The sequence below is a fragment of the Bombyx mandarina genome, chromosome 05 (genome assembly GCF_030267445.1).
Source record: "Bombyx mandarina strain Sakado chromosome 05, ASM3026744v2".
Lineage (NCBI taxonomy): Eukaryota > Metazoa > Arthropoda > Insecta > Lepidoptera > Bombycidae > Bombyx > Bombyx mandarina.
Genome location: NC_143212.1, coordinates 3785797 through 3803024, shown reverse-complemented (window position 1 = coordinate 3803024; position 17228 = coordinate 3785797). Strand labels below are relative to the sequence as shown.

The window sequence follows — 17228 nt, the reverse complement described above, 5'->3', positions numbered from 1 at the left end:
GCTGTGACCTCGTCCACCCATCTAAGCCATAAAAAATAATAATAATAATATTAAGAACCGAGTTAGAACAACATTCGGGAGTCGCCATCAGTTACGTCGCGGCAACGGAGGGAGTTAAACGTCGCAGCATTGCAAAAAAATAATAATTTGAATTAAATATTAGTTCAGCTATTGAGGCTGGTCGAAAACTTCGAATGAAACGTTTTTGTAAAGCTTGAAAAAGTTGAAACTGCTAAAGTTTTTTTTTAAATACAAACTATTAGTGAATCGTGTTTATTTGGGATTGTGTTGATTTTTGGATCTCGGTATGTACATTACGATTTTATATATTTATTTAGGTATGTAGTTTAGTTTACAAAGCGGTATATTCATGCAGATTTTATTAGCAACGATATAACGTGAATATGCGTAGAGCGATACTAAGTGTTACTTAATTCAATTCATACTTTATGAAGTGTATTGATGTTAGAGCCGCATTTTTAATAGTATATATATATATTTTTATAGTGAATATAGTAATTTATGGCATTTTAAACTTTAAAGAAGTAAATTCGATGCGATCTTCACCACATTAAATTAGTTTAGGGTCTTCACTGTAAAAAATAAAGTAAGTCGAATATGCATTTATACATAATAATAATATTAAATTGATTGTACTTTATTTTAATACTATGTACTTTTTTCCTACCTAATAACCAATGTATTTTATATCAAAAAAAAGGTGGCATCCCTACGTGTGCCCAAGAGGGCTGGTGGTCGTGTCGCCGACGATCGCCGGTCCGGCGTCCCGAGGGGAGGGTGATGGAAGAGATGTGCTCCGCACTAAACGCTTCACTCTCCCCCCTTTGCCTTTCCATGAGTTCTGTCTCATGAGAGGCTCGGACTGTCGCTTAACAACCCACTGTTGAGCGACAGGAGGTTTTAGTCGGTTCAACTCCGACATGCCCCGCCCTCCATCCCCAGTGGAGGACGGGAATCCAGTGATTTCCTCCTGACAAAAAAAAACCCTACGTGTGAGGTACAATTTCAAACCGACGCGGGTTTGTCATTCCAGTAGTCGCTTACTGTACAATAGGCCTTCACTATTAAAGTACTTAGGCATCGAGTGATCCGACTATATGGTACTAAGTTTTCTTATAAGCACGTATTGTTATAAATAGCTGGGAACAAATCACACACGGTCATCCGGTCATCCGGTCACCGTGTTTTAGTTTTTTGCCGCCATTTTTCGTTACAACTTTTTTTTTGAGGCGTCTACAAAAATGAAATAATAAAAGGAAGTACTAATAGATACTACGCGTATATTCGAAAGAAACCCGCAAATGTCTCCGGTCCCATGCCTCAAGGTAGATGACGTCAGTCATGATGCGATATCTACCTAGTCAGGTCATAAATTCTGTCACATGTTTAATGTAAAATAATTGAAACAAGTTTATTCATTATGTAACCATTCATATACCAAAATGAACTTAACAAAACATAGATTATGACACTAAAGTTTATTCAAAATGACCTCCGTGATTTTGAATACAGGCCTTCAATCTGCGCGGCCAGTCGTCTATCGCAGCACGAACGAGGTCCATGTCAATATCGGCGGCTGCCTTAATCAAGGATGTCTTGAGTGACTCCAAATTGGGATGAGGCTTTGAGCACGCCTTTTCCTCCAAGTGTTGCCATATCTTGTAATCTAACGGATTCAAATCTGGACTGGAGGAGGGCCAGTCTTCGTGCCGGATGAAGTCGATTTCACGCGCCGCCAGCCAGTCTTGTGTGCTCTTCGCTCTATGAGCTGGCGCCGAATCTTGTTGGAATACCCAGTGCCTGTTATTGAACATGGTATGAGAAACAGGTTCCACAAGGTTCGTCAGGACTGTATTTTGATACACAACTGCATTCGTTTTTACACCTTTCTCACAAAAATGTACCTCTGTTAAGCCCCAAAAAGAAACTCCCAACCATACCATGAGCGAGGATGGAAAATGACCTCGTTGGACACGCGGAATACGGTTGCTCGCTTCTTCACTACTGTGTGCGTACACCTTATCATTTTGTTTGTTGTAGCTCTCTTCTACGGTAAAAATCTTTCATCCGAAAAAAGAATTTCCCGATATTTTTTTCCCGCGTACCACTTCAACAAAGCGCGGCATCTCTTCAGTCTCAGGTCCATTAGACGAGCATTCAAACGATGTCCTGTTTCTCTTCGATATGCCCGAAGCCCTAAGTCTTCATTTAACACCCTTTTCACCGTGGTTCTGCTTAACCCCATCTGAAGGGCCAACAGTTTCTGCTTACGTTTGGGATTTCTTTGAATTCGCGCCTTCACAGCTTTTATCACTGCTGGAGTCCTAACAGACCGAGGGCGACCACTTCTTGACCTGTCATCTACACTAGAGTCTTCATTGTATCGTTTGATGGTACGATAAACGAATCTTTTGGTTATATTCAAATTTTTCAGTATGTTAAAAATTTGAATTGGCGCGTAACCGCAACGATGCAACGCAATAACTGCAACACGGTCTTCTTTAAGCGTCCACTCCATATTTAAAAATGAGTAAAATTCTAAAAGTATACATTTTTATTTTCATGAACAATTCGAAATTCGAATTCAATAAACTTTTTTGTGGCCAGCATTCTATAAGAAAAGTTTTTACTGTGTGACAATACTTATGACCTGACTAGTTATATATTATTACGTGAAGCAAAAACGTTGTATCCCTTTTTCCAGAATTGCGCGGACGGAGGAGTATTAAATTTTCCACACTTATAGAGAATATAGAGAAGAAGTGCACAATGCTAATATATTTTTAAAATAATGCATAAAAGATACATTAAATCAATAAAGAAAACATTACACACACTACATACCATGTATTTGACGCACACACGCATGCATACTATTTATTGTCAAACTTTTGTTCTTGACGTCTGTTGTCAAATTGAGAATAGATTAAATATTGTTTGTCTTTGATAATATTTTTTATAGTATAGCCTTGGCGAAAATTAAAGGCGAAAATTAAAGGCGAAGTATAAAATATAATCATAATAGTGTACAAACTTACAATTCCAATTAGTTATAGTCCAATTTCGACTACTGCGGGACCTCTAGTACAATGAATTTCGTTAGACAGAACATCTAAACAGCAAATATGCAGTCTGTTATATAGCACTGAGCTATATAGCTATAATACACATAATATCACTGAGCAACGCACGAAATGAAACACATCGGTAGATTTAGGATGGAATATTTTATTTCAATTATAATTTTATCATTTAATTAAGTATCTTCTACCTACCTATATTAACTGATAAAATAGACGATTAAACTATTTCAGCCACTGATAATGTTGATAGAATATGTGGCCAAAAGTTTTGCGTTGTATTAAGCTCTTAGTATTTATTTCCAGCGTTTGGTTCATCAAAAGATAATTAATTATCAATGACAACTTGCTGAAATAGGTACCATAAAAACGTATTTTGAGAGAAAAGCACTTCAATATAATGTAATAAAAAAAAAACATTTTTTTTGCTTTATCTGTATCTTACTCTTTCATAATATAACAACGTTTTTTTCCATCGAGTCTTTGTTGATTGTTGATTATCATTTTTCAGTAATTTTCAATCAATTCGAGATTACCTAATTTAAAAATTTTCACGCATGTCAAGAGCTGGTGGCAATATCAGAATTTAATTACTTTTCTACTAATCTAGTAATTTGACCAGAGTAATACAGAATATAAAAATAATTAATAAAAACAAAACAAAACTTTTAATAGGGCTGTCAATCAAATCCAAGAATAGTAGAGATTTAAATACCTTCGTGTTGTTTGTTATCCGCATGGAGTTAATTTTATGCGCTTCTTTCAATTCAATGTCTATGGTTTTGCCTGAAGAAAAAAAAAACAGAAGTTTGTTTTTAATTACGGTCAATGTCAATCAACTGCAGAACTCGACTGTGGCTGTTCACGGTAACATAATAATAACGAACCAGCCCGGGCTAACGAGACAGAAGCCGTGTAATTTGCGTAATCGATACAGATACGGTTTCGTAAATTATTTAACTGGCAACCAACTGTATTTCGTTGTCGTTCTAATAAATGGACACATTACGCTGCGAATATAACATTGCCACATCAAAAAAAGGTCCATACTTTTTCACATTCACATTTCTCCAATGATTTCTTGAAAGTGAAATGCTTGTTCTTAGCAAGCGCTACAAAATGCGTTCATAGATTTTATTGAATTCAGGATCCCAGAGTTATAGTAAAGGCACAAATGACCAAAAAATGTATATACATACATATGTGTATTGTTTGAATGTTTCATTATAGGAACGGCGATATTACACTTTAAGCCATATTACAACAGAAAGCGTGTAAGATTTGAAATACCAATCCGTATCTCGGAGTCGCCCTTTTTTTAAAGACAATCTCAAAAAGCGTGAACAAAAAGTCTTAGGTCCACGAAATGGAAAGCATTACAAGTTGACGCGCAGGAATGTCAGCCATCAAAAAATTGGTTGTTTTCGCGATGAACTAGAGTCGGACACGCTCCGCTTACCGCCAACGGACACCACGCCAAGCCTTTTGTTGGATTACACACGAATTTTTAATGTAACCTTTATATTTGATGTGTTTGTGGACATTACCATTGAGTCGAAATTTATAACACACTATAGAGGAGTGTAATACAAAATTTAGTTCGAATTTGCATTGTTATGAAAAATTTAATAACTACTGGGAAAGTCTTAATTACTAAAACGTATTAAAATAAATATGGTCCAACATAGAACTTTTTTTAATGCGGTTAAAAAAATAGCTTTAGACTGCCACAGACAAAACTAATTTAAACGGATTAGTTTTAAAGTTACGCAATATTGAATTGACTTATTATTCCCACCACGTCGACACGTTTCCTCCTCACGCGTCCGCCTTCCTTCCGCCGAGACTGCTGTATAAGGAGGTATAAGAGGTTAAGCAATGGAATTATACTCGCCTTGGGTTCGGAGCTTACAGTGTTATAACACAATATGATCGAAAATATCCCCACTGAAAATAACCCACTGAGTTTCTCCCCGCATCTTCGGAGTGGGTCGGGATCCGGTAGTAAATTCAGCGAAGCACTGCTCTTGCTAGGGCCAGTGTTAGCAGCTCTCTCAGGTTGGGCCCGTGAGCTCACCTATCAGTCGGCGCAAAGATGGACTGGCTCCTTAAGGGAAAAGAAAAGCTTAAAAAAATCGATCAATACTTCTAACTAATGCTGAGAATTGTAATCGCTCGTTCACTCAGTTTTAAAAAAAGTGAAAAAACTTTGACCACTTCTGTGGCTTTTTAAATCATATAAATGAAGTAATATTTATTATATTTAATTTATGGACTTTTAAATGCTTCATCAACACTAAACCTTATAACTAGAAGACAGAAGATGAATGAGTTTATTTATTAAATTAGGTAATGTTTTAAATAAATATTATTATATTGCTATAGACTTGTACGTGTACTTATATCATTTAAGTCAATCTCAAAATAAATATAAAAAAACATCAGTTTCAAAATATAGATTTCACAAGCCCCTTATGAAAACTTCTTAGCAATCATCTTGGAGTTAAAATGTAAACTAGCTTCAGTAGATTGCTATTTAGACCAGGGCTGAAACCTTTGAAAATGGTAAAAAATTAAAAAAAAATAGTAGGATGAAACCGTTAAAAAAGGACGAGAATATAACAAAAATGAAAGGAAAAATAATTTACGGGCGATCTGAGGTCGGGAAGTGGAAGGGAGTAAATTTTTAAGGGTAAAAAAAGGTGTATCTCAATTTCGGGCAAAACTGCAAGTCCTGTGAAAAAAAATTAAATGACAAAGTTGTAGGTTATAAAAAGATCATTGATGAGATTACCTATTGTATTTATTTCATTATTACCGACCCACTCTCGCTTTGCTTCGAGAACTGTAATTTATAATTGACTAGCTGACCCGGCAGACTTCGTAGTGCCTCAATCGATAAATAGAAGACCTAAACTTTATAATTTAATTCCGAGAATTTTCATATTTATCTACATTTTAAGCCTTCTCTGGACTTCGACAAATAATCCAGGACCAAAATTAGCCAAATCGGTCCAGCCGTTCTCGAGTTTTAGCGAGACTAACGAACAGCAATTCATTTTAATATAATATATAGATGATGAAAAACATACTTGATATATAAGTTTAAAAAATATAGTTAAAAGATTAAAAATTTAAAGTTTCATCAAAATCAATTAGATAGTTTTTGCGTGAAAGAGTAACAAACAATAGGTACTTCCATACATTCTTACAAACTTTCGTGTTTATAATATTAGTAGAATTTAGAAACTATGAAAACAAGTTTGAATTTTGATTACCGAATTAAAATTGATTAGTTGTAATAATTTAGTTTTTATTTTAATTCAAAACTCGGACAAACAAAATTGTAAGATAGCAATGGTTTGAAGGATAGAGTTGCTTGATAAGTTTCCTATAATGTATTTACTTCTTCTTCCCTGTGCCCTTAGTTTGCGAAGGTGGAGTGGCCTTGCCCGAGGACCCGGTACCCTGCGGACTGGTCTCGCCAGTCAACAGATATCTCGTCACTTTTCCCTTTAGTTCCATATACGTCAGATTGTTTCGATTCAGCTGTGGCAGAACGGATATCCGCTTGTCGCTTTCCTGTTCAATACAACGTGATAAGAATTACTCGGTTTTTTTCCTACCTAAGCTGAGAGCCTTGAGAGGCTATATCAGCGTAACCTTAACTGGTAGGTGAGCTCACGGGGCTCAAACCTGACGACGTTGCTAACACGAACCCTAGCAAGAGCAGTGCTTCGCAGAATCTACCACTGGATCGGAAACGCGACCCACTGAGAAGATCCGGCGAGAAACTCAGTGGGCTGTGTCTGAGTGTTAATTTACTCTGAAGTGCTCTACGTTACACTCACTATTTAGAGTATTGGATCGATAAGTAAACTATATTACAGCTAAATAACATATTTGATACTTCGATCATATTTCTAAACGTGATTTAGTATTGACGTAGTTTTATGTAGATATAGTTCATTTAATACCAGACGAGCCGTGAACACGTCTGTCGGTAGTAATTTATTTAAAAAATAAGCAGAAACATTTAGAGCTCAAGAGCTCAAGGGCCACCTAGAATTAAGTGGTTTCCGGAGCTCATAGACATCAGCCGCGAAAATCCTGCCGCGCATCTTGAGACAGTAGTTCTAAGTTTCATTTTTACGTACGTATTTCATTAGAAAAATTTGCACCTGCCCGCGGGATTCGAACACCGTTGCATTGCTTGTTACGAATGCACCGGGCGTCTTATCCTTTAAATCTAAATGCAATAGAGAATCGTGTAACCAGGCGAGTAGGTGAGCTCACGGGGCTCAAACCTGACGTTGTTGTTAACACGAACCCTAGCAAGAGCCGTGCTTCGCAGAATCTACCACCGGTCGCATTTCCGATCCGGTTTGAGCCCCGTGAGCTCACCTACTCGTCCGGTTACGCTGATACGGCCTCTCAAGACCATCAGCTTAGGTAGGGGAAAAAAGAGACAACTCTTCAAAAGAGAAACTCTTCAACTCATGATCTACGGTCTTCTCCACCATACCTGTCTTATCACAACTAGATAGTATATTTTCTTATGCTCAAACAATTCTGTAGGGTAGGCATATGTAGGTAAACTAAACAGTCCCTTGACCACGCCGGATTCGTCGCACAAATCGAAGACAGTGGATGTCGCCAGCCGGCATTTCTTCCTTAAATACTCCAGCAGTACTCTGACGTGGCATTTCGGGTTAACTAACAATATCTTCTCAATAGAGAGATCCGGCTCAGAAGTTCTCTGTAGGAAATTGGATAGCTCCGGTGTGTCCTTATAAGTGACTTGTATAAACATCTTTTGACGTTTACTTTGACAGATTTGACGTGAATGATTTTTTTCAAATGCCGTTTCGAAAAGTTTGGCCATTTTTTCTTAGATATTTTTATTTAATACTAGCTGACCCGGCAGACTTCGTAGTGCCTCAATCGATAAATAAAAGACCTAACCGTTTGTATAAAATAAACTTAAAACAAACAAAAGGAATCCGTCCGACGAGGGACCATCAAAGGAAAAACAAAATTGTTATTTTTTATTTAATTCCGAGCATTTTCATATTTATCTACCTTTTAAACCTTCTCTGGACTTCCACAAATAATTCAAGACCAAAATTCAAACCAAATCGGTCCAGCCGCTCTCGAGTTTTAGCGGTTCTAACTAAGATTATTTAAGCGAGACTAACTAAGATTAGACTAAAATTACGAAATTAACTTTACGATCATCTTCTTAATTTATTTGATGGCGAACGAGTTGGATGCAGAACATTATCGAAGCGCATAGATAGACATCATGAACAGAACGCATTACTGCTCCGCGGTAAAAAAAGCACTACTACCCGTGCGGCTTCACAAAGCACCCCTTATAAGAATTTTCACGAGACTTCTAATGTAACAAGTGAGCTAAGTTAGTATCCGTGATCAAGCTGTACATTCCGTGCTGTATTAGAAATGAATAGCTGAATGTTTTTTATTATGGGATCTTATCGCCGGAGAGCATTTTTAAGGAATCGCGTCTTCCGGATTTCTTCAGCGAATTCTCAGTTCTTCGGATATTTTAAAACGATTTGAGCTGTTGGCGAGAAATGAATCTCGTCTGACCCAATACCGCCCCAATGGCGTGCCTCAGAGCTGACTTAAGCTCTGTATCAGCTAGTAATGATAGTATTAGCTAATGGTGATCCTTCCAAATAATTATATATCTACATACGTAGTTTGAAAAGTAAAAATACACGTTTATAGTGTAAGCCGATCTAACAATTATTTTATTTATTTTTATCCCGTTGATACTAGTCAGGATATTACAGCAAAATTATATTTATTATTAAAATTGTTCTATTGTTATCGGTCCTTCTCGATGCGTGTGCCACTTTATTGGGCGTTTGATGCCTGTAAAAATAACGTTCAAATATTGTCATCGGTCTCGTCGAACCCTCCCGATCCACAAGCCCGGTCACCGTCCTCGTCGAACCCGCCGCTTGCGAAGGGCTCGGCGAGTAAATTAACCCACAGACACAGCCCACTGACTTTCTCGCCGGATCTTCTCAGTGGGCCGCGTTTCCGATCCGGTAGTAGATTCAGCGAAGCACTGCTCTTGCTAGGGTTAGTGTTAGCAACGTTGTCAGGTTTGAGCCCCGTGAGCTCACCTACTTGTTCGGTTACGCTGACATAGCCTCACAAGTCTATCAGCTAAGGTAGGAAAAAAAAATCAAATATTCGGTTACATTACAAACCAATATCTTAGAACCAAGCTAAGAAAGGCGTTAAAAAAAGAGAGCCTTGACTGGTTTTGTTTATGTCTGTTAGTGTATTTAGTTGTTCGCTCCTAAAATACGACTTAACCTTTAGTAAAATAAGCTATTGTTTGATGCCTTTGTTTAAAACATAAATACATATAAAGAACATAACGATTTGTCCACAGTCCCGCCTTGTTCAATTTCTTATGAATAATGTGGAATGCGGCTCGTAAAAAAATGTGGTAACTATCTGCATTTAATAGGTTTTTTTCTTTATATGAACGGACTTCTCCTTAAAAACATCCTAAAGGTCACAAAGTAAATCTCGCCTCTCGATTATTTTAAAATGTGCCTCCCTCCTTAACTCCGGTTAAATAATTTTCTAGCTATGATTTAGCAAAGTAAAACATAATCCAAACATTTTCCTTGAAAATTATTGTAGCTTTTAGCTTAAAAAAATCAAAATTTGACCCAAAACTAATCATAATTGGTATGGCATCGCCAAGGAATTAGGAAAAGAAAGTCCCAACAGTAATCTTTCTAAATATGTTGGTCAATGTACAGACATATTATCCTATACAGTCGATTATATATATATTCGATGTTAGTTTAAATAGATAATTTCTAGGCAACTACTAGGCTAACAACTTTACCTGCATATTTAACTTTGTTGGTCATTGACCCGTTTATTTTAAACAATAAGAATTCATTGTATTCAAACTTCTTGATCTAGTTTTAATTGAAACAGCTTATTTGCATTTCTTAATTAATCAACGTACATTAAGACATACAATGATTCAGCTGTATACCTCGGCCACTTCGAGGAGCCTCAATGTGACACAATTCTATGATTAAAACATTTTCGAGCTTAATCACGCACTGGTTTTAAAATTACAAAATTTTAATAGGGTTTTTAAATCACGAATAATTATAATTATTTTTTATGGCTTAGGTTGGTGGACGAGCTCACGACCCACCTAGTGTTAAGCGGTTACCGGAGCCCATAGACATCTACAACGTAAATGCGCCACCCACCTTGAGATATAAGTTCTAAGGTCTCAGTATAGTTACAACGGCTGCCCCACCCTTCAAACCGTAACGCATTACTGCTTCACGGCAGAAATAGGCAGGGCGGTGGTACCTACCCGTGCGGACTCACAAGAGGTCCTACCACCAGTGAACATTTTGTCGATCATTTTGTCGTATTTAGCATTACCCGCCTCCGGTATTTGAACGCCGGCATAGTCGCGTCAGTTGATTAGCGTACTCCGCGTGTCTTGTCCGCCGTCTCATGTCCGTGTCCAGGGGCTCCCAAACTTATTTTGTCTACTGCCCACTTTGAGAATAAATAATTTTTAGCGCCCCCTTTTTTTCATTTAAACCACTATAGCGAGAGCTCAGTCGGTGTCTAAAAGTCCTCCCTCCTAGATGAAATTACAAATCGCTTCCCAAGCTTCTACACAACGCCCCCATTTTTTTCTGGGTCTCTAACCGTCCTTTAGACCTGCAGCGCCCAGAAGGGGGGTTAGCGCCCACTTTGAGAAAGGCTGCTCTAGGCCATGACTATGAGTAAAAAAACGTAAATAATAAAACAAACTTTCAAAGATAATTAATTTCAACACTATATTATGTATTTTTTTTCCGTGTCGTGTAATATATTATATATTAGCTGACCCGGCAGACTTCGTAGTGCCTCAATCGATAAATAAAAGACCGACGGGGGACACATCAAAGGAAAAACAAAATTGTTATTTTTATTTAATTCCGAGCATTTTCATATTTATCTACATTTTAAACCTTCTCTGGACTTCCACAAATAATTCAAGACCAAAATTAGCCAAATCGGTCCAGCCGTTCTCGAGTTTTAGCGAGACTAACGAACAGCTATTCATTTTTATATATAAGTATAGAGATAGAAGATAGAAGATATGACAAATCGTACGGCACTCCTTATGGTATTCGATCCTGTGACTCGTTATCTACTGTCCGACTTTGATTATATATCGTAAGCGATATCACGATTCACGAATCCCACATCGACACGTGAATGTAAATAGATCATTGACCGATGAATGATCACAATATTACTTTCACTGCTTTTTTTTTTAGAATTTCATTTGAAAATTATAAATAAAAGATATTTTCTTGCTTTACCACAGCTAATATTGCTCACGACAAAGGCAAGATACTGTTGGCTTTTCCCCCTACCTATTCGCTTGCAGTTTAGGAGTGTTCCAGTTACGCGCGGATGGATAGGTGAGCTCACGGACTCAACTTGAGAGAATTTGCTAACACTAGCCCTAGCAAGAGCAGTGCTTCGCATCCTGTTGAGAAAATCCGGCGAGAAACTTAGTGGGCTGTCTCTATGGGACTGCTGGCTTACTTACTAGATACAAAACCTACCATTGTAGTAGTCATGAACACGGACATTTCCATTGTAATAAATCACGCTTTTTATGTTCTAAACGAATTCCAGTCTTGCACCTCCGACACCGTAAATAGGTAAGAAGTCTTTAAACAGAAGCATCAACGCGCCTTAGGGTTCATTAAAAAACATCTATAATGAGTGGTTTGAACGAATAATAATAATAATAACAGGGAACAAATCAGGCAAGGTCATCCAATTTAGGATTCCCTGTGCTATGGGTACCAGCGACTGACAAACACCCAGACAAAGAGCAAAGAAACCTGTTCATCACACAATGTTTGCACGATGCAGGAATCGAATCCACGACCCTCGGCACAACAGTCACTACTGCACCACGGACTGAGTCGCCCAAAACACGTCATTTCGGAACCTCCCGACCTCAAGCACCGGTCAACATTCTCGTCGAACCCGTCGCTTGCGACGAAGGGCTCGACGAGTAAATTAAACTACAGACACAGCCCACTGAGTTTCTCGCCGGATTTTGTCAGTGGGTCGCGTTTCCGATCCGTTGGATCGCTTCGGAAACTGTAATTTATTACCTATTGATTTTTCCACTATTTAATATATGTTATTATACATATAAACCCTCCTCTTTAATCACTCTATCTATTAAAAAAAACCGCATCAAAATCCGTTGCGTAGTTTTAAAGATTTAAGCATACATAGGGACAGACAGATATAGGGACAGAGAAAGCGACTTTGTTTTATACTATGTAGTGATTAGATTATCAAAATAAGTCCGGAAATCTCACAATGTGGGAACACAATGGCGTAAGGCGTTGAATTCTAAAATCGAAACACAAACAAACGTCATAAAGGTCACCGCGCGCCGCCCGCGGGTCCAGCCGCGCGGCCTTGACCGCAAATTAGTTGCGTTCACTCGCAGTTCATTTCCCAACGCAACGAATCCAAAGCATAACATTTCATAAGACGCTTGCAACAGTACGAAGCGATGTTGCATTTGACTCAGGAACCCGAGACAGACGCTCGTGCGATAATAACGTGTAGTGGCAGTGTGTACGCGGTTTTACGAACGATTTAGTGCTTTTTAAGTAATTCGAACGTGTACGATAGTTTAATATTACGATTATAAAATTGCGTGAGTCGAAGAAAAGAATGACAGTCGACATGATTACACCAACGTCGTAAAGTAAAATGATGCGATTAGATTTATCGTAGTATTTCTACTTGATTACCCAATTTGTCTTTACAACGAAAAAGTTTCGTCAAAGACGAGTGAATTTCAGTTAATAATCACATTGATTGCCATTTGAAAAAAAACAAAAAACAAAATGTTTAAGCAAAGGGAAACGTATATTTAAAAGGAATACAAGAAATTAGATAATTCTGAAAAAAAAAGAATGAAAGTTTATTGAAGCCCTTAGAATCAAAAGAAAATTCTGGATTATTGGAACTTTATCCAAATGAAGATATGTCGTTTTCTGTCACTGCAAATCTGATGACCTTCGGAGTGGCGCCCTGGCCGCCGCCTGGCCCAATTCCAAACACCTTCCAGTTTCACCACCAAGGCGCCAATTTTGCAGTTTTCCTGATACTGTTTGCTCTCTGCATGATGGAGGTGGTTGTACTCAGGATCATCACGGAGGAACAGGCCCGGGAACAAGGCTCTAGAAGCGTCACCTCTATGTGGTTTGATTCCGATGACGACTGATATTTCAAGACTGAACGTTTGTGTCCACCCAGCTCCCTGCGAGGACTGACCATGTAGTCATTCGATTTAAGTTCTGCTCATCAAATAAGACTAGATTAACTATTTAAGATTGTGTTAACAGCTTTTCGATGTTGCCATGTAAATAAACTCCTTTCACATTTCAAAATTGTTAGCAATCCAGTAATTGCTTTACCGTTGAATTACGCGCGGCTTCCGAACAAATTGTCAAAGGCATTTTTTTGGCAAAGGCAAAGACTTTTACAGCCATCTTTTAAATTTCTTAATAGTAAAATTAAATGCATTTCTATAGTTCGCCAGTGTTTCAAAATTTCTATTATTAACGCCATAGGTAGCGGTCATTATAACATATCGAGGGGTGAAACTCTATAAATTCGGTTTAAACGACATTCCGCTTAATACGCGACATTTATGTATGTAATTAAAGGTCCGTTTTATTAGGTACTACCTGACCCGGCAGACTTCGTAGTGCCTCAATCGATAAATAAAAGACCTAAACTTTGGTATAAAATAAACTTAAATTAAAAACAAAAGGAATCCGTCCGAGGGGGCACACATCAAAGGAAAAAGAAAATTGCTATTTTTATTTAATTCCGAGCATTTTCATGTTTATCTACCTATTAAACCTTCTCTGGACTTCCACAAATAATTCAAGACCAAAATTAGCCAAATCGATTCAGCCGTTCTCGAGTTTTAGCGAGACTAACGAACAGCAATTCATTTTTATATAATTTTAATATAGATTAGCAACTACAATCCGATGTTTTTAATTGAACCTCAATTAAGTTTACCTCATTCAAATAGCTGTTTTGTTTTGATATTTTTTTCCATAATTGAAACTTTAAATGGCTCTCCTACAAAGCTGCAAAATGTCGCTTAAGCCATATAGCCTTTCACCCTTCGATATACAATTTGCTCTACTATGCGAGATAAAGAGTAAAATAGCTTTAATTAAATTTGATTTTTAATATTGCTGATTTGAATAATTCGATGAGCGTGTAGAGTACATTATTGATTGCAGCAGAATTTACTTTAGACTTATTAAATTCAATAGAATTTTTGTATATTAACAAAGAAACCAGATTGGTGAGAATTATTTCAACATTAGAAAAAAAATTAGGATTAATTAATTACAATACGAGTTTTTAAGAATATGTTAATTAAGTTTTTCGTAAAATACTTGTGGTCGATTCTGAGAAGCTTGAATTTTTCAGCTTTATTAAAATCGTTGTAAATACCAAATCGAATAAATGATTTTTGGATCGTGGAATTTTGGGTGAAAAACCTATGGTTCTTTTCTAAGGGGTAGAGTAAAAGTTAAATGTAAGTCGACCATAGCGTTCATAGACGCCAGACGGGGTACACGGAAGCTACATAATGTTGTAGAATTTTTCAAGATCAATTGAATATGCAATTTCGAAAGGGGCACATCTCTGCAAATGTAAAATTTTCAGGAAATGAAAAAAACTGATTATTTTCTAAAGCAGTGTAAAATTTAAAATATTAACTTTTGAGATATATTTTAGTGTTAATTAGCAATTGAAAATTACTGGAATTATTATAAAATGGGTATAGGTAAGCCTCAAAACTACATGTACCTATAGGAAAAAACGTATTTGACAAAATATGCGACATGTGCCCTTTTCGAAATTGCATATTCAATTATAAAAAATGCTTTTTTGTTTGTGTCGCTTTATGTAGTCTGTATATGTGAATATAATGTCGAGAATAAATCCTCAGATTTACACCTCAGTAAACAAAGATTGACTCCATAGAGCGCCTTGTCGTTCAGAGCAAAATATAAGGCACCGGACCACGTAGAAGGTCGCCCATGCGATGGACCGACCCAGTCAAGTCAGCAGTTGGTGGTTGTTTGTATGAGTGTACCAGACTCACCACAAACCGGGAGAGGTGGCGTTTGCTCGTGAGACGCATAACGTCTGCCCACATACCCGATCCTATGGACCGAATGGTAAACAGTCGACGTCGCCCTAAACACGTCATTACGGATCCTCCCGATCCATTAACGGTGCTTTTAGGTACCTCAAGCACCGATCACCGTCCTCGCTGAACCCGTCGCTTGCGACGAAAGGGCTCGACGAGTAAATTAACCCACAGACACAGCCCACTGAATTTCTCGCCGGATCTTCTCAGTGGGTCGCGTTTCCGATCCGGTGGTAGATTCTACCAAGCACTGCTTTTGCTAGGGCCAGTCTTGCAACACACCCGGTTCGAGCCTCGTGAGCTCACCGACACGTCAAGGAGAAGCTGAAATAGCCTCTCAAAGCTATCAGCATAGGCAGGGAAAAAAAACATCTGCCCACAAAAATGATACTGAATGACGATCGCGATCTCTCCGACAAGGGTGATACGACAAAAGAAAAAAACAAAGAGCGTCGTTTTCTTTTTAATACGCTTTTATTAGCTTCAGACGTATACAATGTATTGTAACGGAATCTTTGTACATGATTTTGACCCCCTTCGAAATGTCGGATTAACTCGAAATTTGGTATACTTATTATGGACCGATGACAATTCAAAAAAAAATTGAAAAACAAATTGAAAAAATTTAAATTCGACTAAAAAATGAAAAATAAATAATAGTTTAAAAAAACTAACAAAATACGCTTTTATAGAAAATCTAACTAAAAAATAGAAAATAAATTTGAATTAAAAATAGTGTAAGAAAAAATGATATTATTGTTAAAAAAGCGTGGGGTGCTTTTCAGGATATTATCAAAATAACCCTTCTACTCATATGTGTTCATAAAATATTTATAACTATTGATACCGTGCAATTTCATACTGGTGGTAGGACCTCTTGTGAGTCCGCACGGGTAGGTACCACCGCCCTGCCTATTTCTGCCGTGAAGCAGTAATGCGTGTCGGTTTGAAGGGTGGGGCAGCCGTTGTAACTATACTGAGACCTTAGAACTTATATCTCAAGGTGTGTGGCGCATTTACGTTGTAGAAGTCTATGGGCTCCAGTAACCACTTAACACCAGGTGGGCTGTGAGCTCATCCATATATATAAGCAATAAAAAAAAATACAATTAAATCATTTTTTCTTACACTATTTTTAATTCAAATTTATCAAAATTTATTTTCTATTTTTTAGTTGGATTTTCTATAAAAGCGTATTTTGTTAGTTTTTTTAAACTATTATTTATTTTTTAATTAAATAACGAAAACGTTAAGTTTTCGACGTAGCTTAGTTCAATTACTGGAAACCGCAAGCAAATAGCTTTAGCCGAGTCCCACTGATTGCGCGCAAAAATTCATTTGTCCACTTATTTTTGTAAACAATGTTACTAACTTCGCCGACTCAGTTGGGCCGTTGAATACAATACGGATTATACGATATATTATACGATACGGATACAAGATTGGAACTATAAAGTCTTATTGATGTAAATCACTACATAGTATAAAACAAAGTCGCTTTCTCTGTCCCTATGTATGCTTAAATCTTTAAAACTACGCAACTGATTTTGGTGCGGTTTTTTTTAATAGATAGAGTGATTGAAGAGGAAGGTTTATATGTATAATAACATCTATTAAATAGTGGAGAAATCAATAATAAATAACAGTTTCCGAAGCGAAACGAGGGCGGGTCGCTAGTCTTTCTATAAAACATTAGCATGTTTTTTTAAACGCCGGCGTGGGCAGTGATACTGAGAGTGTAACAGAAACACCTTGGGAGTTAATTTCAGAGCTTCAGCATACTTGGTACAACAAGACCCGCTAATGAAGCACTGACA

The 17228-nt window shown here is 37.4% G+C and overlaps 3 protein-coding genes across 7 annotated transcripts in view; 2 read left to right on the top strand and 1 right to left on the bottom strand.

The window, feature by feature from the left end:
- The window catches only part of M7BP (Myosin-7a binding protein), a 112632-nt gene that overhangs the window by 19935 nt on the left and 75469 nt on the right, over positions 1-17228 (top strand). The window lies entirely within an intron of this gene.
- LOC149502908 (uncharacterized protein CXorf65-like) lies at positions 7606-8224 on the bottom strand. The gene has a single exon (XM_089727316.1). It carries the CDS (start codon positions 7984-7986, stop codon positions 7606-7608), a length of 381 nt encoding a protein of 126 aa, XP_089583442.1. The 5' UTR covers positions 7987-8224.
- On the top strand, positions 11939-14005 carry LOC114251899 (uncharacterized). Its single transcript, XM_089727318.1, has one exon. It carries the CDS (start codon positions 13210-13212, stop codon positions 13447-13449), a length of 240 nt encoding a protein of 79 aa, XP_089583444.1. The 5' UTR covers positions 11939-13209; the 3' UTR covers positions 13450-14005.

Excerpts from the sequence above, each read along its gene's own strand:
- LOC149502908 (XM_089727316.1), bottom strand. The coding sequence starts at position 7,986 with ATGGCCAAACTTTTCGAAACGGCATTTGAAAAAAATCATTCACGTCAA.
- LOC114251899 (XM_089727318.1), top strand. The coding sequence starts at position 13,210 with ATGTCGTTTTCTGTCACTGCAAATCTGATGACCTTCGGAGTGGCGCCC.